At 47.0% G+C, this 27,717-nt stretch overlaps 3 protein-coding genes across 3 annotated transcripts in view; 2 read left to right on the forward strand and 1 right to left on the reverse strand.

Moving 5' to 3' along the window:
- Window positions 1-41: 41 nt before the first annotated feature.
- On the reverse strand, window positions 42-13,433 carry LOC129714427 (uncharacterized). The gene is made up of 4 exons (XM_055664011.1): window positions 13,332-13,433; window positions 5,268-5,511; window positions 4,684-5,202; window positions 42-670 (listed from the first exon to the last, which is right to left on the reverse strand). Exons 1-4 carry the CDS (start codon window positions 13,431-13,433, stop codon window positions 291-293), a joined length of 1,245 nt encoding a protein of 414 aa, XP_055519986.1. The 3' UTR covers window positions 42-290.
- Window positions 4,898-23,951, forward strand: samd1b (sterile alpha motif domain containing 1b). The gene is given in 8 exon segments (XM_055663913.1): window positions 4,898-5,426; window positions 5,429-5,502; window positions 8,025-8,469; window positions 9,705-9,790; window positions 10,854-10,914; window positions 18,114-18,210; window positions 18,602-18,713; window positions 21,210-23,951. Coding segments are annotated over 8 exon segments (1,431 nt in total). The 5' UTR covers window positions 4,898-5,020; the 3' UTR covers window positions 21,360-23,951.
- Window positions 23,952-26,068: 2,117 nt separating this feature from the next.
- LOC129714362 (protein Niban 1-like) overlaps window positions 26,069-27,717 on the forward strand; it is a 24,213-nt gene continuing 22,564 nt past the window's right edge. The window contains exon 1 of the mRNA XM_055663912.1: window positions 26,069-26,811. Coding sequence (XP_055519887.1) covers window positions 26,757-26,811 — 55 coding nt within the window. The 5' untranslated portion in view covers window positions 26,069-26,756. The remainder of the gene's footprint in view (window positions 26,812-27,717) is intronic.

Here is a 27,717-nt window from a genome sequence, read left to right on the forward strand (position 1 = left end):
ACCTCAAGGAAGGTTTAGTCTGTGATATTGATTTCCCCGACATATTCTCACTCAAGAATGACAAAGGAAAGGATTCTGCATTTCGTACTGTTAGACACTGTACTTATGATTGGCTAGGAGACGTGGTAATATTTGCAAACTGCTAATAACATAGAATCCATATTTATTTAACTTTCCAGTTGAAGTACTTTGGAAAATTACAAATTCTTTGTAATAATTTCGATGTGCTGTTTCGTGGTGGAGTGGAGTTGCCCTCGTATGCTGGCCACTGATTATTATTCAACAAAACATCACTGAACTGATTGTCTGTCCACTGCTGGTTGTGAGATATTTTGTGTGGGGAATTGTTTTAGCCTTGCAAAGGCAACCACTCTTACAAAAAAGTCCTGCGTTACCTGCGAAATATTATGCAGCTTCTTGAAACCATTGAAGGTGCCATACAAATACAAATTATTTCTCAACAAGGGGATACAATTCTCATTGAAGCATGCACATTTTTGAAGAACACAATGTCCCAAGCAATCACCCATGTCTTTACATTTTGGCGATTTTCCTGTGTCCCAGCTTTCGATCCGTTCTAAGGGTCGAAGCATTGGATCTGCTTTCAGTCCATTGCCATCCCACATTAACCTCACCTTCAATGTTGCGGCTCCCATCTGTGCTGTATTCCCTGCCGAGAAAAAAAAGCGTGAGCTGAAAAAGCAAAAAGGTGTAAATGAGAAATAGGAAGATCTGAAAAGTGCAATATCTCAGGAACAGTTTGAAATAATAAATCTCTACCTAAAGCTCGGTATTAAAATTCAAGTCATGCATCTCTGTGCAAAAATATGATGGATGTAAGAGGGGAGGGAGGGGTGTTAATGGGGAGAAGGCACCCGATAATTTACTGTTTCTCCATCCTCATCCTCAGGAATAGTTCTTTTTGCATATCCTCAATAGCAAATTGTGCTGCTTAAGGTAACAAAATAGTTCCTTTGCAGATAAAGGAAATAATTGAAAGCTGTATTATCTGGATTGTTAATTTTTCTCATCCCTCGAGAAACATTATCTTGAGTGAAATACAATTCATTAAATCTGCTGATGGTGATGGAAGCATTCAGCATGTCAGGTAGCATCCGTGAAGAGAGAGTTAAACATTTCGGGTTTTTGACCCTTCGTCTACTGATCTTGCATCAGTTAGATTTCCGTTGGTGGGTTTTAATTTCCTGGTTTACGGTGACGGAAAAGTTTCCAGTTGAAAGCATTAACCCTTCAAAGTGTGGGTGTCCCACGCATGCTCCAGGGTGCAAATTGGTTGGCTAATTGGCTTCTGTAAATTGCTCCTCAGTGTAAGTTCATGGCTAAAAGAATCGAAGGCGAATTGACGGACTTGTGTGAGAGAGAATCAGTGGCAAGGCAACCAGGGTGGGGAGAGCGGAATGGGACTGGTGGGGTGACCCCGAGAGCTGGCATGGACCCAATGATTCCCTGGTAGACACAAAATGCTGGAGTAACTCAGCGGGTGAGGCAGCATCCATGAAGAGGAATGGGCAATGTTTCAGGTCAAGACCTGTCTTCAGACAGACGTCTCGACCCGAAACGTTGCCCATTCCTTCTCTCCATAGATGCTGCCTCACCCGCTGAGTTACTCCAGCATTTTGTGTCTATCTTCAAATTTACCAGCATCTGCAGTTCTTTCTTACACACCCAATGATTTTCTCCTGTGTTCCGAACTATAAGTGAAGTACAATCACATGAGTTTACTACTATCCTGCATCTTACAAAGGTGCAGGATAGTAGCACTTACAAAGAGGTGGTGGATGCTGGAAGATCTGAAAGAGCACCTGAAGTGACTACTGAATCTTAAGGAATATTTATTGAAAATCATAAATTTCAACTGTTGCAAATCCAAAATAAAAAAGGGAAAGTCTGGAGATACTCTGCCGGTGTGGCAGCATCTGTGGAGAGAGGAACACTTAAAGTTAAATGTTAATGATCCCCTCACCAGATTGTAATGAAGATTATCTTGGCAACAAATATGAAAGATCTGGAATGTGGTGTCTACAGTAGGAATGCATCCACAATTGGAGAGAAGGGATTCAACTCAAAAATAGCAAGCCACTGTCTCAGGGCAGTAAGTGTGTACAGGGGAGTGATGTCAAAGCCATCGAGGATCGGGATAATCTTCCGCACAACCAGATGATTCTGCCCCAAAATAAATCATCCTTCCCAAATCTAAGGGTTTGGGATAAGTCTGAAGGTGGGTCTTGACCCAAAGCTTCACCCATTCCTTCTCTGCAGAGATGCTGCCTGTCCTGCTGAATTACTCCAGCATTTTGTGTCTATCTTGTATCTAGAACTGGGCAGTGCATGGCATTCATGGAGTCATAGAGCTACACAGCACAGAAACAGGCCCTTTGGCCCATCTTGTTCATTACTAGTCCAATTATGATCTCCACCTTTGTAAACAGCATTAGGCGGCATTTGATTTCAAAGAACTGAAACTGACTCAATGTACAAGCTTTATTTCTTGGTTTAGTTAATTTAGAGATACAGCGTGGAACCAGGCCCTTTGGCCCACTGAGTCCACTAATTAGTGCCACAGTAGGACGTATAGTCCAAGCCAGACTATGTAACTTAGTGGTCTTTCAGATATTGGAGAAAAGGAATCAAAATGCGTTATTTTATGCATGATCGGGTGATGTGATGATGTGTTGCAGCAGGCAGTGAAGACATTTTACACATTCACCTTCACATCATCAAGAAGGTATCACTGGAACTCCAGTATCTGCTTGAGTTGCCGACAGTTTATACTGCATTCAGTGTTGTTACTGGAACTTCACTTGTAGGTGTTGATGTGGTTTAGTGGGACACACATTTGGGGAACTCAACCCCGGATATCAAAATAGATCATCAGGTGCTTATCTCAATCCTATTGTAGGATCTTGTGGGAAGAGGTCTTGTGTCTCTCACATTCAACCGTGACCACATGTACACAAATGTAGTGACCTTTTGAGGAACTCCATGCACCCCAAGTCCCTACACAGTAACCTGAAACAATAACCTGAATGCAGCTCTTCCTGGGATGTTTAAGACAGAGAGTTCTGTGCTTTTGTTATCAGCCCTTCATTTTGCATAGAAAAACATTTGGGACCATTCAATTTGGTTTTATAACGAGACTTGACACTGCAAATGTGATTTCAAGGTAAAAACCCCTTCCAAGAAAAGCACAGGGTGATAACTTGGTAAAAAAGCAACAGGCAAGGTGAACCAGGTGAGCCAGGTGAATCCACAACCCAGGTGAAAGGAGAGCTGAGCTATTTTTTTTTCTTCCAATCTAATCACAGTCTGTTTTAGCCTTATACTTTTAATGTGAGAAAGGGAGGGAGATTTAATAAGAATCTGGGGGGTAACTTTTTCACACAAAGGGGGGTGGGTGTATGGAACGAGCAATCAGAGGAGGTAGTTGAGGCTGGGACTATCGCAATGTTTAAGTAACATTTAGACAGGTCTGTGGATAGGACGGGTTCAAGTCAAGAGAGTTTATTGTCATGTGTCCCAGATAGGACAATGAAATTCTTGCTTTGTTGCAGCACAACAGAGATCAGATCAGTGTGTCCATATACCATAGAATTTATATACATATATAGTATCCTGTACCTGCCTTCTCTCCATACACACACACACACACACATCAGTAAACAGATAAAGTGTAGGTTATGGGCCAAACGCAGGCAGATGGGACTAGTGGAGATGGGACATAAGTAAGTATAAATTCATTTATTGTCACATACACTAATTGGCGTAGTGAAATTCACTGTCCAGGACAGTCATACAATTAAAAAAAAGCAAGACTCAAAAAAGACATTTTAACATAAACATCCATCAGAGTAACATGTTGGTGGGTATAGAAACATAGAAAATAGGTGCAAGAGTAGGCCATTCAGCCCTTAGAGCCTGCACCGCCATTCAATATGATCATGGCTGATCATCCAACTCAGTATCCTGTACCTGCCTTCTCTCCATACCCCCTGATCCCTTTAGGGCCACACCTAACTCCCTCTTAAATATAGCCAATGAACTGTGCCCTCAACTACCTTCTGTGGCAGAGAGTTCCACAGATTCACCACTCTCTGTGTAAAAAATGTTTTCCTCATCTCGGTCCTAAAAGATTTCCCCCTTATCCTTAAACTATGACCCCTTGTTCTGGACTTCCCCAACATCGGGAACAATCTTCCTGCATCTAGCCTGTCCAACCCCTTAAGAATGTTGTAAGTTTCTATAAGATCCCCCCTCAATCTTCAGATTCAGATTCAGATTCAATTTTAATTGTCATTGTCAGTGTACAGTACAGAGACAACGAAATGCATTCTAGAATTGACTTCTGAATTGCGTTCTCGAAATGACTTCTGAATTCTAGCGAGTACAAGCCGAGTCCATCCAGTCTTTCTTCATACGAAAGTCCTGCCATCCCACAGGAATCAGTCTGGTGAACCGTCTCTGTACTCCCTCTACGGCAATAATGTCCTTCCTCAGATTAGGAGACCAAAACTGTACGCAATACTCCAGGTGTGGTCTCACCAAGACCCTGTACAACTGCAGTAGAACCTCTCTGCTCCTAGACTCAAATCCTTTTACAAGATACAAGATACAAGATACATTTAATTGTCATTTGGACCCCTTGAGGTATGAAAGCTAACATACCATTGGCTTTCTTCACTGCCTGCTGCACCTGCATGCCTACCTTCAATGACTGGTGTACCATGACACCCAGGTTAGGAGACCAGAGCTGTACGTATGGGCATGATGGGCCGAAGGGTCTGTTTCTCAGCCGTGTGACTGACTCTATCCCCGTCTCCTGGAGCCTCGCCCCGCCCGGCCCCAGCCACAGCCCCGCCCCGCCCACCGCACCCGCACAGCCGGGGAGAGGGGAGCGGGGAGGCCGGGGCCCGGGGGATGAGCCTAGGCCGTGCGGGGAGAAGCGAGCCCGAGGCCGGGGAGTGGAGCCGGTGAAGGCCGGTCCGGAGCCTGGGGCCCGGGTATGTCGGAGGCCGAATGCCGGCGCTGGATCTCCGAGGCCATCGAGTGGCTGCGGGCGCGGAAGGCCCGGCCCGACCAGGAGCGGATCTGCGCCATGGTGCAGCGGCGGCACGGGGTGTCTCCCGGCCGCACCCGGCGCCAACTCGAGCGGCTGCTGCGCTCCCGGGCCCTGCTGCGGGTCCGCTACAAGGGCTCGCACTCGTACCGTAACGCGAGCCCGGGGACTGGGCCTGGAGCTGGGCCCGAGCCTGAGCCTGGGCCCTCGGGTAGCAGCAGCCCGGCCACGCGGGACCGGGACAGGGACAGGGACAGGGACAGGCCGCGCCCGCCGCCCCCTAGTGTGGTGCTGACCCGGGCCCGGCACAAGGAGCAGCAGGTGGCCCGGGCCCGCGGCGGCGGCGGCGGCAACACAGCAACAGCCCGGCGCCCGAGGCCGAGGGGAAGCGGCGGCTCACACTCACTGACAGCGGCCCTGAGCGCAAGGTGGGCACCCTTGGGTGGGTGGGGTGGGGTGTACTGGGTGACAGGGTGCCCCTTTGAGTGGGCGAGGTGTGGGTACTGGGTGCCCCTTGGGTGGGGGTACTAGGTGACAGGGTGCCCCTTGGGTGGGTGGGGTGGGGGGTACTGGGTGCACCCTTGGGTGTGGGGGGGGGTGGGTACTGGGGGACAGGGTGCCCCTTGGGTGTGGGGGGGGGGTATTGGGTGCCCCTTGGGTGGGGGGTACTGGGTGACAGGGTGCCCCTTGGGTGGGGGGGGGGGGTATTGGGGGGGGTGGGGGGTATTGGGTGCCCCTTTGGTGGGTACTGGGTGCACCCTTGGGTGGGGTGAGGGGTACTGGGTGCCCCTTGGGTGTGGGGGGGGGGGGGGGTGACAGGGTGCCCCTGGGGTACTGGGTGATAGGGTGCCCCTTGGGTGGGTGGGGTGGGGGGTACTGGGTGACAGGGTGCCCCTTGAGTGGGTGAGGTGTGGGTACTGGGTGCCCCTTGGGTGGGGGTACTAGGTGACAGGGTGCCCCTTTGGTGGGTACTGGGTGCCCCTTGGGTGTGGGTGACAGGGTGCCCCTTTGGTGGGTACTGGGTGCCCCTTGGGTGTAGGGGGGGGGGTGGGTGACAGGGTGCCCCTGGGGTACTGGGTGACAGGGTGCCCCTTGGGTGTGCGGGGTGGGGGGGGGGAGTGACAGGGTGCCCCGGGTGGGGTGCGGATACTGGGTGGGCACAGGATGTCCAAAGTAGGGGAGGGGAGTGTGATTGGGTATCCAGGAGAGGTGGGTAGGCACCGGGTGCCTTTGAATGAGTTGACTGGGTGCCCCAGGGTGGCAGTGTGGGGAGTAACAGGGTGCCCGAGGGTGTGAGGTGAGTTAGTGACCCAGGGTCTGTGATGAGCGGTGACTGGCTACCCTTGAGCTAGGGGTCCAGTGTGGGAGGGTGGGCATGGAGTGTGTCTGGCAGTGGGTATGTGGAGCGTGTAGGTGCGGGCTGGGAATGCGAACATCCACTCTGTGTGATGCAGAGAACGCCGTGACACACATCAACGTTCAGTGCTGAAAGTGGAAGCTGCAGTTTAGAAGCAACATTAAAGAGGAAATGACAGCTAGCAGGAAACAGATTAAAAAACATGGGCCTTTGCTAGATGATTTGTACAGGGATCGGCACTGGGCCTCAGCCGTTTGCAGCTTTTGTTATCCCTGGGATAAGTTTGCTGATGATCCAATGAAGAGGTAAAGCTGGTAGTTGCCGCTTCACGGCGCCAGAGACCAGATTTCGATCCTAAACTCGGGTGCTGTCTGTGCGGAGTTTTCATGTTCTCCCTGTGACTGCATGGGTTCATCCCACAACCTAAAGACGTGCAGGTTTCTAGATGAATAATTCTCTGTAAATTTCCCCATGGTGTGCAGGGACTGGATGTGAAAAGTGGGATAACACAGAACTTGTGTGAACGGGTGATCGATGCACTGGGTGGGCTGAAGGGCCTGTTTCAATGCTGTATTTCTAAAGATGGGGAGGAAAGTATCATAAGACAAAGGAGCAGGTCTTAGGCCATTCAGCCCATCGAGTCTGCTGCTCCATTCGATCATGGCTGATCTATTTGTCCCACTCATCCCATTCTCCTGCCTTCTCCCTGTAACCTTAAACAAGAACCTATCTATCTCTGCTTTCCTTCACAAAGTAAGTTTATCAAGATGACACGAGAAGGGGAAATGGACCTATTGTTTACAACTCATGTTTGTTGACCTGTGGTGAGATGGCAAAGCTTTGTGTTGTGGAAAACTGTAGTACAGACCGTTCCTCAGGAACGCCACCCCAGCTGTATGCGGAGTGGGAAGGGAGGGTTGTCTGCATCTAAATGGCGAAGGGGTACAGAACTGGGATCTAATGGATGATTCAACAAACACAACTACATGTATTCAGCAAGGAACCGGGAAAGGTATCAGAATGTCACTGTTTGTGGATGGGGGAATTGAATACTAGGAAGGAACTGCAGATGCTGGTTTAAACCAAAGACTGGAGAAGGGTCAATAGAAGGGTCTTGATCTGAAATGTCATCCATTCCTTCTCTCCAGAGATGCTGCCTGTCCCGCTGAGTTACTCCAGACCTCAAGGTAGGGAGGTCTGTTTCAGTTATACGGGGCTTTGTACTCTTCTGATAAATAGTGTAGTTTCCTCTCTAGCTATTGTTAAATGTAGAAGCAAGGAACTGCAGATGCTGATTTACAAACAAAAAGACCCAAAATGCTGGAGTAACTCAGCGGGTCAGGCAGCATCTGTGGAGAACATGGATAGGTGATGTTTCACAGAGTACTGGAGTAACTCAGCGGGTCAGGCAGCATCTGTGGAGAACATGGATAGGTGACACATAGTACTGGAGTAACTCAGTGGGTCAGGCAGCATCTCTGGAGAAGGTAGATAGGTGATGTTTCTGGTCGGGACCCTTCTTCAGGAACGTGGATAGGTGACGTTGCGGATTACTTGTTCTCAGCTCAACACTGTTGCTCTGTTTTCCTGCAGAAGACCAGGAGAACAAAGGAGGCCGAGCCATCGGACAGCGAAGGAAGTGATGAAGAAAAGGCGGCTGCAACGAAAGATGTGGAGTTGAGGAGGCAGGTGCCGCGTGAGGTGCAGAATGACGTGGAGACCACCAGCGATGGCGGGAGTGAAGAAGGCGAGGAGAGCCCCGCCAAATCACCCGCTGTTGAAGACACCGGTGAGGAGCTGTCCTCTGAAGAGCAGCTCGAAGTGCCTTCAGCTGCGGGGCAAGGCCCGTCGCAGTCCCCAGGCCATGAGACCAAGGACGTCACTGGAGCTGAGCCGGGACAAGAGGCCGAGGAGCAAGAGAGGGGGCAAGTGGACCTCTCCCCGAACATCATGGGTGAAACAAGCTCTTCTGACGTCTCTGTCCCTGTGGAGGCAGCCTGTGGAGACCCGCACGTCCAGGAGCCTGGCATTCACCAAGGTAACATAGACATAGTCATAGCGAAGTTAGCTGGCGTAGCTCAGCGGGACAGGCAGCATCTCTGGCAGAAGACCCAACACTCTTCCAACACTCATAGTCATAGCATTATACAGCATAGAAAGAGGCCCTTCAGCCCATCCTGTCCGAGATGACCTTCACACCTATCCACACTAATCCTGAGGGGTAACTTATTTTACACAAAGTGGGGTGGGTGTATGGAACAAGCTGCCAGAGGAGGCAGGTACATGTATAGGACAGGTTTACAGGGATATGGGCCAAACGCGGGCAGGTGGGACTAGTGCAGCTGGGACATGTTAGTTGGTGTGGGCAAGTTGGGTTGAAGGGCCCGTTTCCATGCTGTGTGACTTTGAGTTCAGTAAACTATTGCCGCACAAGCCCCGAGTAGTACAAAATGCATAGAAATAGTCCATTAAGACCGCACTTAAGTGTCAGTAGATTTTGGTGCTATTTACAAAGTCCAGTCCGGTCCGCGCGCTTGGTCTCCTGGAGCGGTCTCGCCTCCAGCCGTCGCCTCCGTGCGGATCGTCCAGCGAGCCGTCCGTCGTCCCTCTCCTGAATCTGTGGAATTCTCTGCCACAGAAGGCACTGGATGTTTTCAAGAGAGAGTTAGATTTAGCTCCCAGAGAGTTGTGAATCTGTGGAATTCTCTGACACAGAAGGCAATGGAGCCCAAATTCACTGGATGTTTTCAAGAGATGTTTTAGCTCTTGGGGCTAATGGAATCAAGGGATATGGGGAAAAAGCAGGAACATGGTACTGATTTTGGATGATCAGCTGTGATCGTATTGAATGGCGGTGCTGGCCCGAAGGGCTGAATGGCCTACTCCTGCACCTATTTTTCTATGTTTCTAAGTTCTATGTTTCCTCGTCCCATCCACCTTCAGCCTTTGTGCCCCGTGGCTGCCTCCCGCAGCTGAGCTTGAGGGTGTGGATGGAAGGCAAGGCCCCGGTCCACTCTCTCACCATCTCCACCATCACCGGCTTCCTCCGCCATCCTCTGTGGTTCTCTGGACCTCCGCTGGACGAGCAGAGGCCGGCTCGGCGTCTCCCTCTACAGGCCGCGACCCTTCCCTCCGCCTGGGTGGCCCGCTGAAGCAATCGTGCTAAATGCCACCTTTGTCACCCTCTCTCAGCCTGTGTCACCGCTGTATCGGTGAAGATCGCACCCATATGTTACACTCAGCCTCTGGTTTGTGTCCTGTTTTGTGCCGCAGGTGAGGCAGGAGTAGACGGGGGAACGTTTGATCAGCTCAGTCTCGCGGACCGTGACACTGCGGCAGTACCCCAGTGCATGGACAATGTGAGTACATTTCACACACTACCTCTCGCAGCGTCCATGATTCTGTGACTCTCTACCTCGCTCTCTCCAGGGTCGGTGTTAATGGATTTATCTTTCAGTTTGGAGACCTTTCGTCCGTGCAGAGCCAGACCCGACAAAATGTCTTAGCCCCGGCATTCCCTCTCTCTCTATCCCTCTCCCACCCAAGTCGCACTAGCTTCTCATTTTCACCCTACAAGCAGCTTACAATGGCCTGTTTCCTTTATCATCGTTACTTTTTAGCACATCTTTTATTCATTATTTTTTATCTCTCCACATCATCATCTATATCTCTCGTTTCCCTTATCCCTAAGGGATCTGAAGAAGGATCTCAATAGACAATAGACAATAGATGCAGGAGTAGGCCATTCGGCCCTTCGATCCAGCACCGCCATTCAATGTGATCATGGCTGATCATCCCCAATCAGTACCCCGTTCCTGCCTTCTCCCCATATCCCCCGACTCTGCTATTTTTAAGAGCCCTATCTAGCTCTCTCTTGAAAGCATCCAGAGAACCTGTCTGCAACGCCCTCTGAGGCAGAGAATTCCCCAGACTCACCACTGTGAGAAAAAATGTTTCCTCGTCTCTGTTCTAAATGGCTTACTCCTTATTCTTAAACTGTGGCCCCTGGTTCTGGTCTCCCCCAATATCTCAACCCGAAACGTCACCCATTCCTTCTCTCCAGAGATGTTGCCTGTCCCACTGAGATATACTCCAGATTTTTATGTCTATCTTCACCTTAACTCTGGTTCACTTCCCACAGATGCTGCCTGACCTGCTGAATGTTTCCAGCATTCTCTCTTTCTACTTTAGATTTTCAGCATCTGCAGTTTTTATGATTTTGGCATGTAGGTGTATTCTTCAAGGCAGCAGGATAGGTGAAAGAAATGGTTTCTTGCCACGTCCCAGAGACGTGCAGGTTTGTAGGTGAATTGGCCTGTAAATTGTCCCTAGAGCGTAGTGATCGCTGGTCAGCGTGAACTCCATGGGCAGAAGGGCCTGTTTCCTTGCTGTATCTCTAAACTAAGTATTTCCTCTTTCTAGAGACACCCTGCTGCGCGTGATCAGGGGACTTGCCATCAGCCTGAACCCCAAACGAGTGAAGGTAGGAGATGTTTGAGATGCTGCATTTCCTGCTGTGGTCATAAGATATAGAAGCAGACTTAGGCCATTCGGCCCATTGTGTACTCTGCGATTCAATCATGGCTGATCTATCTTTACCTCTCAACCCCATTCTCTTGCCTTCTCCCCATGGACGATGGTAAGGCCACATTTAAAGTATTGTGTTCAGTTCTGAGCACCATGTTATTGGAAAGATGTTGTCAAGCTGGAAAGGGTACAGAGATGATTTACGAGGATGTTGCCAGGACACGAAGATTTGAGCTACAGGGAGAGGTTGAGTAGGCTGGGACTCTTCCTTGGAGCGCAGGAGGATGAGGTGATATTGTCGAGGTGGATAAAATCATGAGAAATAGATTGGGTAGATGCACAGAGATGGGGATTTGAGCACATGAGGACATAGGTGAAGGGGAAAAGATTTAATGGGAATCTGAGGAATAACTGTTTCACACAGTTATTTCACATAGTTGTGGCTGGGACCATCCCAACGCTTAAGAAACATTTATATAAGTATATGGATAGGACAGGTTTGGAGGGATATGGGCCAAACGCGGGCGTGTGGGACTAGTGTAAAAATCAAATTAATCTAGATTCAAGAATTGAATACTGAATCTGAGGACGTGCTGGCTTTGGAGAGGGTCCAGAGGTTTACAAGAATTATCCCAGGAATGACTAGGTTAACTTATGATGAGCGTTTGACGGCACTGGGCCTGCACTCGCTGGAGTTTAGAAGAATGAGGGGGGACCTCATTGAAATGTACAGAATATTGAAAGGCTTGGATAGAGTGGATGTGGGAGGATGTTTCCACTAGTGGAAGAGTCTCGGACCAGAGGGCATGGGCTCAGAAATAAAGGACGTTCCTTTAGGAAGTAGATTAGGACGAATTTCTTTACTCGGAGAGTGGTGAATGTGTGAAATTTATTGCCACAGAAGGCTGAGGAGGCCGTCAATGGGCGGAGATAGATTCTTGATCAGTGCGGGTGTCAGGTTTGGGGAGAAGGCAGGAGAATGGGGTTAGGAGGGAGAGATAGATCAGCCATGATTGAATGGTGGACTAGACTCGATGGGCCGAATGGCCTGACTCTGCTACTGTCTCTTGTCACCTTGTGACGTGTTACACGACGTCATGCCGTGGTTACGTCATCGCGTCGGCGGTAAGCAGGGCCGCGCATGCGCGCGGCGGGACGCACGGTCCGAGGGCGGCGCGGGCTCCGGCCAGTGGTCAGTGGTCAGTGGTCAGCGGCGGCCGGGTGAGGAGAGGGAGGGAGGGAGAGCGAGGGGCCGGCGGTTGGCCCGCACCACATGGCAGCGGTCAGCAGCGGCCGGGTGAGGGGAGAGGGGAACCGGCGGCTGGCCCGCAGCGCACGGTACTGGACGGCAGGGGGCGCTGCAATGGGCGGGCGGCGGCCTGAGTGACGGCAGGCAAGGCCAATAGGAAGCGGGGTGACCGTCTAATTGACAGCGGGATCAGCCAATAGGAAGCGGGGTGACCAATGCTAATTGACAGCGGGATCAGCCAATGCTGGCCAGGGGGATGGGCCGTGGCGGTGGGATCAGCCAATGGGGATCGGGGGGCGGGCCGTGGCGGTGGGATCAGCCAATGGGGAGGCTGATCTACACTGTGTGACGGCGGGCTCCGCCAATGAGGATCTGGGGGCAGGTCGTGTGGCGGTGGGATCAGCCAATGGGGAGCGAGGGGAGGCGGGTCCACGCTAAACGTGGCGGGGATCCCCAGCTCATGTGACCAGAGCCGCTGACGTCACGCGTCTAGCAGCTGACGGTGACCGGATGTCAGTGCTGAAGCTCCTGGAACACCTGTACTCCACTGCATAAGATGCAACTCCAGTGCAGTTGATGCAGTGCATGCAACTCCAGCGCAGTCGATGCAGTGCATGCAACTCCAGCGCAGTCGATGCGGTGCATGCAACTCCAGCGCAGTCGATGCAGTGCATGCAACTCCAGCGCAGTCGATGCGGTGCATGCAACTCCATGCAACTCCAGTGCAGTGGATGCAGTGCATGCAACTCCAGTGCAGTGCATGCAACTCCAGTGCAGTCGATGCAGTGCATGCAGCTCCAGTGCAGTCGATGCAGTGCATGCAACTCCAGTGCAGTCGATGCAGTGCATGCAACTCCAGTGCAGTCGATGCAGTGCATGCAACTCCAATGCAGTCGATGCAGTGCATGCAACTCCAGTGCAGTTGATGCCGTCTGAAGAAGAGTCTCGACCTGAAACGTCACCCATTCCTTCTCTCCAGAGATGCTGCCTGTCCCGCTGAGTTACTCCAGCATTTTGTGTCTATCTCCAGTGCAGTTGATGATGCGCATGGAGCCCCATTGTAGTAGATACTGTACGTGTAACTCGAGTGCAGATGATGTAAGTCGCGTTGTTGCAGCCAGTACCACGACTGCCGCTCCATTGCGGCCTTTGCAGTGCCTGTCGCTTAATTGCTGGTGCCATGCCTGTCGTTTGGTTGCAGCCCATTCCTGTGCATGTCGGTCCATTGCCTTGGGTGTCATGCAACAGCCCGTAGTTCAGTTCAGTTTATTGTCACGTGTACCGAGGTACAGTGAAAAGCTTTTGTTGCGCGCTAACCTGCCAGCAGAAAGACAATACGTGATTGCAATCGAGCCGTTGCTCAGTCCGGTCTGGAGCCTCGTATCTGCATTATTTCTGCCCTGCTTTTAGGCTGCCCAAAATGAGTAATGGATAGGAAATGTTTAGAAGGGAGATGGGCGTGGGATTAGCTCAGTAAGACAATGTGGACAGCAGACGTCAGATGTGCCACAGGACCGGTTTTGCTGCTGTGTGCCCCGGTGTCTTGTTTTTGAGCTGTCGTTCCATTTAAAACAAGATATTGGGAAAGGAAAGTTCATGTGTCAACATTGATCTTGTACTTTCACTTGAGGGTAAATAAGGCTTGGAATGAAGTTTTTTTTTAGACAGTTGGCTCGCACTAGGTTTCTGCTTTAACAAGGTGTGGCACTTGAATCCTACCTTGGGAGCCTTTTTATTTCATTTAATTCAGAGATGCAGCGTGGAAACAGGCCCAAACGAGTTTCATTTCTTCATTTCATCTTCTGTACGAGTTTAATTTGGAGATGCAGCGTGGAAACAGGCCCACTGGGTCCACACCTACTAAATTGCCGCTGGTGTGTTGGGAATACGTGAGAAAGTGGGATAATATAGCACTAGTGTGAGACCACCCTGGGCAGGACGTGGGAATGGAGTACAGCAACTAGGTGAACCAGTTACCAAACCATCAGCATTTCCACGTAATCAGTGAGCAGACTATCTGAGTTTCACTGTAATCATGAAAGACAAATTAAAACTGAAGTATTTGCATTGATGTATTTGCAATTTAAATGAATTAATATGGTCCAGCATCAAACAAGACAGTCTGCTCCTTTTTATTACAAATTATACAACGTATATATTTTACATTTATGGCACTGTTTCATGTGATGACAGTGTCTGGATTTGTCTGTCATCTGTAAGCATGAGTGGCTCCAAACCAGATTGCCACGGCACAATCCCTTCAGAAATGAACAGGTGTGCTCACAATTGTTTTGTCTATTATTGTTAGAAACACTCTTCAAACTTGCTAACTCAGGTTGAAGGGTGTCCGGTTATTTTGATTTATTAATTTAATGAAGCTTTTCATGGAACTGAAAAGCAGTCATGTGATTGGAGCAGAGATAGGCCATTCGGCCCCCATCAAGTCTACTCCGCTATTCAATCATGGCTGATCTATCTCTCCCTCCTACCCCCATTCTCCTGTCTTCTCTCCATGACCCCTGGCACCCATACTAATCAATAAATCAAGCTGTGTTGGGCTGGAGTTGCAGCCCCAATAAACCCTCACTTATTGTGAATTGAAACTTATCCCAGGCAATAGGACTGAGCAGGGAATAAGGCACAGAGCAGGATTTCTCACCACGACTTGTACCCAGGGGCTACCCGTCACTTTCTCTACACTTGGACTTTCACTTCATCTTGTTAGGAAGACACAATGCCTTAAGAAGAGAAAACTAATTCTCAGGAACAATGCTAGTCAAATTTATTCAAAGTAAACTTTTTCACAATGTTAAACTGACTGGAATTATCTGCCGCAGAAGGTAGTTGAGGCCAGTTATCTGCCGCAGAAGGTAGTTGAGGCCAGCCCCAGCCTCAACTACCTCCTCTGGCAGCTTGTTCCATACATCCACCACCCTTTGTGTGAAAAAGTTACTCCTCAGATTCCTATTAAATATTTTCCCCTTCACCTTAAACCTATGTTCTCTGATCCTCGCTTCACCTACTCTGGGAAAGATGCTGCCTGTCCCACTGAGTTCCTCCAGCATTTTGTGTCTATCTTTGATGTAAACCAGCGTCTGCAGTGCCTTCATACTTATTTCCAAATTGCTCCTTTCCCTTATTCCCCCTCCCGTCCAATTTGTTGTCACCTCTGCGCACTCCTCCCAGGCTCTCTCTATGTCTCCATTCTGGCCCTGGCACATTCTTGCTAATTATTGCTCCTCCACTGGTGGCCTCCCTTTAAGTCGCATAGCTCTTAGCAGTTGAAATCTCGATCGTTCCACCCAGCTTCCAAGCAGTTCTTTAAAATCATGTCTTGGCCAAGATTTTGATCATCTCCTTATGTCTAAATTTCTTTGATTGTATTGAGATGTTTTATTACGTTAAAAGGGATTATATATTTTTGGCAGTGTGCCTCTTTCTATGCAGCCATGTGTAATCTCTGGTGTCATTGCCTCTCTGATAGTATTTCAATGTGCTGTATAGTCTGCTGTGAACTACACCTCCTTAGGCACAGGAGGATCACCTCTTATTTGAAGTTTCTGAACTCCAAATGTTGTTTGATCTTTCCTTTTGCTTCCTGCTAATGCAGATGTTGGATATGAGGGTTAATCTCCGATTACCAAAGACAGCTTTGTAGCAGAGTCAATAAAGCTGTATTTCTATTGCTGGTTCTGTAAGTGACAGCCAGAACTGCCTAATATATAACATATTAATTTTGGATACATGATAAGAGAATAACGTTTGGTGCAAGGTAAAAAGCCAGCAAAGTCCAATCAAGGATTGTCCAAGGGTCACCAAAGAGGTAGATTGTGCTGAAATACTATTTACCTCATCAGTGACCCTTGGATTATCCTTGATCAGACTTTTCTGTCTTTACCTTGCACCAAACATTATTCCCTTATCATGTATCTATACACTGTAAATGGATCGATTGTAATCATGTATTGCCTTTCTGCTGACTGCTTAGCGCGCAACAAAAGCTTTACACTGTACCTCGGTAGACGTGACAATAAACTAAACACATAGGGTGAAACACAGCAGGTGTACTTGTGTGTACGACAGTTAACTAAATTCAACTGTATCCAAAACTAACGTGAGCGGCTCCGTGGCACAGCTGGTAGAGCTGCAGCCTCACAGCGCCAGTGACCCGGGTTTGATTCTGACCTCAGGTGCTGTCCATGTGGAGTTTGTACGTTCTCATGACCGTGGGTTTTCCTCGAGAGCTCCGGATTCCTCCCGCACTCCAAAGACGTACAGGTTTGTAGGTTAATTGGCTTGAAGTAAATGTAAATTGTCTCTAGTCTGCTTCTTGCGTATGGCTTGCACAGCCTAAAGTTGTAGGTCAACTTGTTCTATTTGATCTATTTGTTTGTACACGTAGGGTTGATTGCATTAGTCGACACAGGGTGGACCACATGAAGGTTGCAATATCCCACCCTATTGCCCCTAGTGTGTGTGTGTGTAGGATATGATAGTGTATGAAGATTGCTAAAATACAAAATGCTGGAGTAACTCAGCAGCATCTCTTCTCTCTCCTCACATGGTATTTGCTCAGTCAGAGGATTAGATTAGATTTATTATTGTCCGGGGTACAGTGAAAAGCTTTGTTTTGCATGCTATCCAAACAGACCAGATGAACCATGCATAAATACGATCAAGTCTAACTCAAGTACAATGGGTGGAGCTAATGGGGAAAATACAGAGTGCAGAATATAGTTCTCAGCATCAGTTCCAGAGACAAAGTCCAATTTCTGCAATGGGGTGGAGGTGAATTGGATAGAGCATTTCTTTGTTGGTTTTCCAGCGCAGCAGAATGCAACAAAGCATGTCGGTCGGGGGGCTGCACTCCTGTGCCCCTGGCAGCGCTGAATTCAGTTGCATTTCTGCCACAGCATTCTTTAACGCACCGCACAATGACCCATTAGCACGCCTCCCCTGTGCCAAGTGGCCTCAAAACTCCTTGTGTAACTCCTTTCTAAATCCTTCATACTTTGGAACCCTTCTGTGAAACCTCCCCTTAGATTTCGCATTCGTGAGGACTGTGAGGCCAATCGCTTTTGTGAAGGAAGGAACTGCAGATGCTGGCTTGCATCAAAAATAGCCACAAAATGCCGGGGAGCTCAGCGGGTCAGGGTGCATCTCTTGAGAAAAAGGATAGGTGACGTTTCGGGTCGAGGCAATTCTTTTCTTCAGCGTTGCTGCCTGACCCGCTGAGTTACTTCAGCATTTAGTGTCCAGGCCAATTTCTTTTGATTTTTGCTGGTGTTGGAATCTGAAATATTTGTGTGGTTCTAATTCTATTTGTTATGTGCTATGAATTGTAATCTGTTGGCCCACATCTTCCCCATATTGGTTTGATATCTGTTAAACCACTCCTAGTCTGCAGAAGCTGCTTCATCATTCACTGATGTGATTGTACATAGCGAGATCTACCCTGATTTAGTCCTGCCATATCCCAAAGCTTACAACTGTGACAGTTTGTGTCGCAAAGCGCAGGATTTACACTAAATATTTACATTTTAAACAGTAAAATTGAAGAGACTAGAAAATATTTTAAACCAAGTTAAGAGAGTTGGAAACAGGGTGGAAACAGGCCCTTTGGCCCACCGAGTCCTCGCAACTAACGATCACCCATACACTCGTTCTATCCAACACCTTACAGAACAATTTACAGAAGCCAATTAACCTACAAACCTGCGCGTCTTTGGAAAGTGGTGGGGAAACCAGAGCACCTGGAGAAAACCCATGCGGTCACAGGGAGAATATTTTTAATATATTTTTTATATATATATCTATAAAAGTTATAGATTTATAAACGTGGGCCATGTGATTCACCAGATGTCTGTTGCCTAAAGTCTGATGTTTGTATTTTACTCTTGTTTTAGCAGTTCCTGAGGTTGGCGGTGCTTCCTGTCTACTTACGCCATCGGCTTCTCCAGTAGAGATGGTTCCTGAAGAGAACGGCCCCACAGATAGACACCTGTAAGTAACACACTCTTGTAGAGTTCACGGCTCCCATTACCTTTTGTACTGCCTATCCTTATCTATGATCCAGTAGCCTTGCACATTCGGCTTTGCCTGCCTGTGTAACTTCAACCGCGAATGAATCATGATGTCCCACTCACACCCCGTCGGTCCATTCTCTCATTTCACAGAACCTCAGTACACGTGACAATATAATACATTGAATTTGACATGGTAACCCCTACGTAGCATTGCCTTCTATCTGTGTTTCCGCCATCTCGGCCACTTCTTCACCTACGTCTCTTTTGCATCTCAGTTGGTTGAGGAGCAAGTGCGGTCAGGCTTAGATGGAGATGTGAATTAGAAGGGTATTTAGAAGGTGGTTTATTCTTGGCTTCTTTGTTAACAGGCTGGAAGAGGAAGGGAAATCTGTAGACCCGACGGAATGGAGTATCGTTGACGTGGTGAATTATTTTAAAGCAGCCGGATTCCCAGAGCAGGCCGTTGCTTTCGAGGATCAGGTGAGTGACTGGGTTAACATATGATGAGCGTTAGACGCCACTGGGCCTGTACTCGCTGGAGTTTAGATGAGGGGGTACCGCATTGAAACATACAGTATAGTGAAAGGCCAGGGTAGAGTGAATATGGTCAGGATATTTCCACTGGTGGGAAAGTCTAGCACCAGAGGCCAGAGCCTCAGAATAAAATAATGTACCTTTAGGAAGGAGATGAGGAGGAAGTTATGTAGTTAGACGGAGGTGAATCTGTGGAATTAATTGCCACAGACAGTTGTGGAGGCCAAGTCAATGGTTATTTTTAAGGCAGAGATTGACTGAGGATGTCAGGAGTTATGGGGAGAAGGCAGGAGAATGGGGTTAAGAGGGAAAGATAGATCAACCATGATTGAATGGTGGAGTAGACTTGATGGGCCGAATGGCCTTATTCTACTCCTAAATGAACTTATGAGTGCGAAGCCCTTCTTCTATTTCTGTGATATAGAATTTACAAGCAGTGCCGATGTTTCTATTTTCTGAATTTCTCAAGAAGTGTTTTATGGTCAAAGGTATTTTAAGTACAGAAAGATGCAAAACAAAGCTTTTCGCTGTACATCACATGTGACAATAATAAATTAATACCAATAAACTCTGCACTTAAAATCCCTTTAACCATAAAATCCCTGCTGAGTGCCCGATAGGTGGAATGGAATTCTACCACAAGGAAGCTGCTGTTAATTTACACTTGCTGTTCTTGCTTAATGGGTTCGACACAAGGGCTGTTTTATATTTCACTGGAACTAGTTACTGGTATTTGCCGCAAAATATTTTTTTACAAGAGGGGATTTCCACCAAAACAGTTGGCTTACAACTAACTAAAATGGGTGCAAGATTAAATGTGCAATGTGCACCCACCCCGTGTTCAATGGTAAACACATCCAGCTGCCAGGAAGAGCGTTTTATTTAAAACAGAACATTGTAGTGGTTTCCCTCAGGCACATCCAAGGGGGCAACTGTAGGATTATTGCCAGATGCTCGTGGGCCACACATCAAGAGTTTAGTCTAGTTTAGAGATACAGTGTGGAAACAGGCCTACCGAGTCCGCATCAACAAGTCACAGTGAAATTTTAACACTATCCGACACACACTAGGGATAATTTTACAATTATACCAAGCCAATTAACTTACAAACCTATACGTCTTTGGAGTGTGGGAGGAACTGAAGATTTTGGGGAAAACCCACGCAGAGGGGAGAACGTACAAACTCCGTAACGACAAGGATAAGGGGGAAATCCTTTAAAACCGAGATGAGAAGAACTTTTTTCATACAGAGAGTGGTGAATCTCTGGAACTCTCTGCCACAGAGGGTAGTTGAGGCCAGTTCTGCCACAGAGGGTAGTTGAGGCCAGTTCATTGGCTATATTTAAGAGGGAGTTAGATGTGGCCCTTGTGGCTAAAGGGATCAGGGGGTATGGAGAGAAGGCAGGTACGGGATACTGAGTTGGATGATCAGCCATGATCATATTGAATGGTGGTGCAGGCTTGAAGGGCCGAATGGCCTACTCCTGCACCTAATTTCTATGTTTCTATGACAAGCACCCATAGTCAGGGTTGAACCCAGGTGTCTGGCACTGTGAGGCATCTTGCCTCCCTAAGATGTCCGGGCAGTAAAGTCAGCAGCTGCAGAGTATCAACAATCGCAGCAGTTCCTGCAGAACACAGGTTTGGGAGTCTCTGTTCCTGAGTGCAGGCTGAGAATAGAGTCTGCACGTTGTTCTCCTCTCTTCTTGCTTCGTTGCTGATAGCAGCCATGTGTGGTATCTCTAGTTGAGGTGCAAGTGTGACGTTCAGCTGCTGCAAGTGAATGTACGCACACTGAGTAACCTGGTCTCATCATACGATGTGTTACACTGGGCTTTGTAGTGAGGATTCTGAAAACAACATTATTCTCTTCAAGCGAGAGACAGGAGGAACTGCAGATGCTGGTTTACAAAAAAAAACACCAAGCTGTGGAGTAATTCAGTGGGTCAGGCAGCATCTCTAGAGGACATGGACAGGTGATGTTTTGGGTCGTCCCATTTCCCCCTCCCCTAATCTCCTTGTATCCCTACACATTATTACACAAAATTGCCCTTGGTTCTTTTTTTGCACATTTGCCAATGATTTTCTACTTGCAGTAGTGATGGTTTGACGTGAGCAAGTAACCATCCAGCATATAATTGGGATGAGGGAGGAAACTAGCTCGGTGTCAGGGAGAAAGTGCAGCCCCAGCGCAGATAATACTGAGGGTCAGCTTCAGTCCTGGGGCAGTGACGCAGTGGGTCAAATACTTCACCACCGTGGTTGTGGCTTCCAACCAGTGTCTCATACCCTTGGGTTGTAGCTGAGACAGAGGGCGTTGCCACCTGCGCCATTGAACAAGCATGCAAAGTCAATATAACACGAGGAACCTCACTCATCCTGATGCATCATTGTATTGAAATTATTTTGTCCGTGGACAAATTTTAATCTTTTTTACTCCAGGAAATCGATGGCAAGTCCCTACTTCTAATGAAGAGGAATGATGTTCTGACGGGACTGGCAATTAAACTGGGGCCGGCACTGAAGATATACGAATTTCATATCAAGGTTCTACAATTGCATCATTTTAACAATGAGGCGCCATCTTGCTGACCTGCGTACACCATTGGCAGCAGAATGTTTGTCCGGCTCCCGCCTGCGAGCACGTCACTGCAGTCTCGCTTCAGTGTGCTCCCAATTTACACCCATGCTATTTAAAGTGGAAGGCGGAGCAACACCAGGAATAAGAAGTCCATGGAAGAAAAGTACTGGGTTTCTTTAGTGTTTGGGAATTTGTTCTAGACTTTCCAACACTACCTGACACATCTGAAGTTGAGATGGTCTCTGTTCCAAGGTTTGGCTGCAGTCCTAGCGCTGGGGTCTGTAACCCATCCCTCTGCTGATGGTGGGGAATTACCCTGCTGGCCGAGGTGGGTGGGCTGTTCTGCAACAGGGCCAAGTGCCGTTCAAGCATAAATGGAGGACTGCTCTGCAGGACTTGTTCTTCATCCTTTATGAAGCGTGAGATGCACTTAGTGGGATTCTGCAAATAAACTAGAAAGCCCAAAGAAACTGGGCAAATATTAAACAGTATCTAATAGATGAAGCATCTTCCTACAGTCAGGTGGTAGCTTCATATTAACAGGAATCATCTTCAAGGTGAATATGAAATGTGCAGGAAGGAACTGTAGATACTGGTTTAAACTGAAGATAGACACAAAGTGCTGGAGTAACTCTTCTATCCAGAGATGTTGCCTGCCCTGCTAAGTTACTCCGGCATTTTGTGTCTATCCTAAATATAAAATGAGCCCATAATGATGCGATGGGCTCATCACAAACATCATCTCTGTGCTTTGTCTTCTGACCTTTACATCCTCCTTAAATTTGTCACTTTGAAGTTTTACTTCGAGTTACAAGGTTGTTACTGGTGTTTCTTGTGTATTTTTAAAGATTTTATTATTTTAGAAAAGTGTATGTTCCAAAATGCAATGAAAGCCTTAAAATTGAAATCTTGAGAGCAGGGGGGTTAATGACTGTGTGTTGACTCATGCAGGATTCATGCAGGTGTGCTTGTCAAGTAATCTGCGACGTTTACAAAAATATATTTATATTATATCGTGCTTCTGCTTGCTGTTTTTCTATTATAAATTCCAATATATCTATACAATAGAATCTGAATGACTAAACTTCTCATATTATATCCACAATCTTCTACGTTTTTGCGCTCCGACTATTAGGGAGATGTGCTTACAATATGTTGTTTACATTGGTGGTTTCCATACAAGGCTGGGTATGGATGGATAGCTAAATGAGGACAGGATGTCCACCTTTTAAAATGGGTACTGAGCTTTCCTTAATTCTGCATCATCTGAAATTATCGTCTTGATTTGTGAATTTGCGGGATATTAATTTGTACATATCTAATCAAACTCTTGGGTTATCAGGTTGGTGAAGTTTAACTACAGTCTTGTTTAATGGATGTGACAGGTGTGACTAATTTTTTGCTTAAGAGGTGTTTCCATGTAATATTTGGAGGATTTTACAATTTAGAATATACCCTCTCAATCGATGGTCATGAATGGTTTTGTGAATGATTTTACTGTGTTTTACTCTCGATTGACGGGTGACTTTGACCTTTTACATTTTGTGATTTAGTTTTCCCGCCAAGATCTTTCTCTGGTCTTCCCCCATCAGTTTGGAAATGACTAAAGTTACAGTTCTGTTTTCATTTGCAGTTCAGTAGGAGGCACTTGATGGATTCTGTCTCACAGGTGTTTGTGCGTCAGTGAAATGTATTGGAAACTGAGTAAACCAGAAGGTGCCTTTAGACATGGCTGCTGAAAGCTGAGGATGAACAGGATGCTTCCCTATGTTAGCTAGAAGTTAACACCAATTAGGGTGGTGCAGCGGTAGAGGTGCTGCGTCATGGCACCAGAGTCCCGGGTTCCATCATATACAAATTGATACAACCACCTGGGAAGGTCAGGGCAGGGGACAGTCTGAAGAATAGTCTCGACCCAAAACGTCACCCATTCCTTCTCTCCAGAGATGCTGCCTGTCCTGCTCAGTGTTTTGTCCAGCATTTTGTGTCTATCTGGGGATACATTGCAAGCCTCGTGTAAAACAAATATTGCATATGTGTTGGGAATAGCTGAAAGTGGAAAGCTTCTCTCTGCCTCCACCCTTGTGCACCCTGTCCTAGATTCAAGTGTGGTTGGATAGTGGTTCAACTTTCCCTTTGCACTCCACATTTGCATGCTCTCTCCAGCATTGTCTTGCCAAGTTGGTTGTTGTACTTGAATTTTTATGGAAGCAGGGCTCCTTTACAGATGTGAGTTTCTTTGCTCAAAGGTGCCGTAAATTGGCAGTGGGCTGCAGGCCTTTGCAATGTGCTTCCATGTGGAAGTATAGGATGGCTAGATGCCAATTAGCTGGTCGTGTATCCCTTTCATGGGATTGAATTGCAGATTGGAACTGAGATACAGAGCCTTGGTATCCTTTGTGCAAACACCAGCTGTCACTGCGCTTTATAAATGAGTGAAGAATTATTTGAATTTATAATAAATAATAAAAGCCATGTGTTTTGAATGGAATGCACAAAATGAATAGGTGGGTTTTTAGAGTTTATTCTTGCTAATTGAGATGCTTTAAGCAATAAGAATATTCAAATGAAATGTCTAATAAAAAATTGTTGATTCAAAATTACTTTGGTTGGCTGGTTGTAATTTTTTTTTTTTTTGGTGTAACTTGGCACTTTCATTTTGTAGCAAAACACCTTTATCATGGTGAAACATCCCACACTTCTCCTCTGGAATATTGTCAAACAAACGTCGACACTGAACGGTATGAAACAAAATGATGGGGGCGTGTTGTCAGGGACTACTTTATGTAAATGTACAATTATATGGGGCAGGGAAAAGCTAAACAGTGATTGCCATAACAACAGAAAGCTGAAAATACGGCTTAAAGAACAGCACTTTCATAAATTGTAAAATCCTCCAAATATTTTGTTTGGGTAGCTTCCAACCCCAGTGGTATGAATATTGATTTCTCTAACTTCAAGTGTCTCTTGCTTTCCCTCTCTCTCCACCCCAGTTCCCCGACTCGTTTCACTGTCCTGAATAATTTTACTGTTTGTACACCTCATTGTCACCTTCACCTTAGCCAACAATGAACCATTCTACAATTCCTTGATCATCGTCTGCTTTGATCTGTCCTTTTCACACCTTACATGCTCTTGGTACCCTTCCATATCTCTAATTTCCCTCTCCCATGACTCTCGGTCTGAAGAAGGGTCTCGACCCGAAACATCACCCATTCCTTTTCCGAGATGCTGCCTGTCCCGCTGTTACTCCAGCATTTTGTGTCTATCTGCTTCAAGAAAGTGATTCAAGAGTGTCTGAATAACAATTTAGATCCAGCGCGGAAACAGGCCCTTCGACACACCGAGTCTGTGCTGACCTACACACACTAGGGATCATTTTTTACATTTATACCAAGCCGATTAACATACAAACCTGTACTTCTTTGGAGTGTGGGAGGAAACCGAAGAAAACCAACTCGGTCACGGGAGAAAGTACACCTAGAGTCAGGATCGAACCCGGGTCTCTGGTGCTGTAAGGCAGCAACTCTACCGCTGCGCCACAGTGTTATCCAGAGATGCTGCCTACCCCGCTGAGATACTCCAGCACACTAATGTTTTGTGATGTGCATTAAGTGCTATCCTTGCCAGGTAAACCTCTGTCCCATGAATAAATAAAAATAAAATTCTCATCCCAAACATGCTGTGAAAAATTGCAACATCTCAATGACTTTTTCATCAACTTTAATAAACCAGAGAGGGGGAAAAATACAGGATCACGGACAGTGGAAAAGATGACAGCGATGGACACTGACAGGGATCTCACCACGGACTAACTTTACTGAACGTTTTCCCTTCCAATATTTAATATGTAAAAGAATATGTGTGTGTTTATAGTTTGTTTGGTTGTTTGTTTGTCTTTTTGCACAAAGTCCGCGAGCATTGCCACTTTTCATTTCGCTGCACATCTCGTATGTGAATGTGATGAATAAACTTGACTTGACTTGACAGGGTGCAATGTGTTGGGCAGCAACTAGCAAGACTTTGATAGAGAGCAACCACAAAGTAGCAGAGGGGTACCAATACCAAGAGGACATTGATCATAAGCATGGATCCAGTCATGGGATGGGATGAGGCACTAGGTGACCCAGAATACAACAGCAGCCCAGGACAGAGTGGATGTGGAGAAGATGTGTCCACTAGTGGGAGAGTCTAGGACCAGAATAAAAAGACTCACCTTTAGAATGGAGACGAGGAGGAATTTCTTCAGCCAGAGGGTGGTCTTCTTGCGAATGAAACATAAATAAAACCAAAGGAATAGCCGGGTGTTGAGCAGCCAGGTTGTTGTGTCTGTTGGCGTCAATATCTGCCAGGCCCTGACACAGCTCCATTTGCTGGGTGGTAGAGCGGGCACCCAGAGATGACATGGTTGGCTGTCTGTTGTTCTGCTCTGTATTCACAGGCTGGGTGGTGAATCAGTGGAATTCATTGCCACAGAAGGCTGTGGAGACCAAGCCATTGGGTATATTTAAAGCAGAGATTTCTAGGTTCTTGAATTGTAAGGGGGTCAGAGGCTATGGGGAGAAGGCAGGAGAAAGGGGTTGAGAGAGAAAAAATAGATTATGCCATGATTGAATGGGGGAGTAGACTTGATGGGCCAAATGGCCTAATTCTGATTCTATAAGTTATGAACTTGTGAAGGCAGGAGAATGGCGGAGCAAACTCGATGGGCTATATGGCCTACTTCTACTCCTACATAGAAACATAGAAATTAGGTGCAGGAGTAGGCCATTCGGCCCTTCGAGCCTGCACCGCCATTCAATATGATCATGGCTGATCATCCAACTCAGTATCCCGTACCTGCCTTCTCTCCATACCCTCTGATCCCCTTTAGCCACAAGGGCCACATCTAACTCCCTCTTAAATATAGCCAATGAACTGGCCTCAACTACCCTCTGTGGCAGAGAATTCCAGAGATTCACCACTCTCTGTGTGAAAAAAGTTCTTCTCATGTCGGTTTTAAAAGATTTCCCCCTTATCCTTAAACTGTGACCCCTTGTCCTGGAACGTCCTGTGATCTTACGAGAATGCATCGAGAAATGACCAAGTACAGCAACAGTTGGCAAGGAAATCAACCACGCACAATGTTACAAATCCTAAAGAGCCAGAGGGCAGGGAGGAAAGGTAAATATCTCCCAGGGAAGATGACAGTACCTGGGCGATTGTCTTGCTGTTGCTATTAGTGTGTAATGTGAGATGGGGTTGCATATTCATGAGCTGAGCTATGACTGCCGGGCGGATCACCGTGAATGATACCGGCTGCCCCACCCTGACGGAGGCTCAGCACATCCAGCTGACTTGCCTTCGAATCAGCAGCAGGAGAAACAAACGTGTCATCTCCCTTGCCCTGGAACCTCTCACCGATTGCAATGGGATTGAACTTCTCTGCACAGTTGGACAGCAGAATGCGGGATTACCTGAGAGGTAAGGACGGCTGCTATCATATAAATACTAGCAAGTGTAGATATATATATATATATATATATATGTGTGTGATCTATATGTGTATTTGTGTGTGTATATATCCCCTCACAGCGCTAGAGACGGTGGAGGCCGGATCTTTCAAGAGAGATTAGATAGAGCTATCTAACTTTTTTTCTCCCTCGTTTATCATATTGTTTACACGCACTATGTTTACATATTCTGTTGTGGTAAGTAAGAATTTAGTTGTTCTATCTGGGACATATGACAATAAAACACTCTTGACTTGAAGCACTGTATACTGTTTCCAATCATACTACAATGTAGGGACCAGCTAGTACACTGTAAGCCACCCACTCTCCAGTTGGTTGTTCGACAAGCCTATAAACCTCAGCCGACACGGACCTGATATCAACACTCATAACTATCGGATTCCACGAACCCTTTTGTCAACCCGACGTTTTGAAAATAATAACCTGTCTCCTTTCCCTTCCTGTTCATTCAATCCCACAATTGCTCATTTAATTTCTTGGCAAGCTCTCCAGGTTTATTTTGAGAACAGTGAGATTTTGTTTGATATTTGTCCGCTGGGTACACCTGTGCCCTGTCCCGTTCCGCTGGAAACTCCTTCCTCAGTCGGAGATGGGTGGGAGGAAAGGCATTGGATCTACGCCTTGTGAGAGCTTGAGCCAAAAATGTATTGTGCAGTATTTTTGAGGTACAGTCACTGGTGTTAGATCATAAGATCACAAGTGATAGGAGCAGAATTAGGCTAGTCGACCCATCAAGTCTATTCCACCATGGCTGATCTATCTCTCCTCTTAAATCCATTCTCCTGCCTTCTCCCTCTGACACCCGTACTAATCATTAATGTAATAAACTCACAGCTAGTTTGCAAGCACCAAGCTC

Source organism: Leucoraja erinacea, chromosome 39 (genome assembly GCF_028641065.1).
Source record: "Leucoraja erinacea ecotype New England chromosome 39, Leri_hhj_1, whole genome shotgun sequence".
In the NCBI taxonomy this organism is placed as follows: domain Eukaryota; kingdom Metazoa; phylum Chordata; class Chondrichthyes; order Rajiformes; family Rajidae; genus Leucoraja; species Leucoraja erinaceus.

Bases quoted from the DNA above. Each gene is read 5' to 3' on its own strand.
- LOC129714427 (XM_055664011.1), bottom strand. From the start codon at position 13,433: ATGGACCGACATGCACAGGAATGGGCTGCAACCAAACGACAGGCATGG. The intron at 5,203-5,267 runs GCTCGGGCCCAG...GAGCCCTTGTAG, and splicing joins ACCCGAGGGCCCAGGCTCAG to CGGACCCGCAGCAGGGCCCG. The intron at 671-4,683 runs GTATGTTAGCTT...TTTTCTCGGCAG, and splicing joins GGCAGTGAAGAAAGCCAATG to GGAATACAGCACAGATGGGA.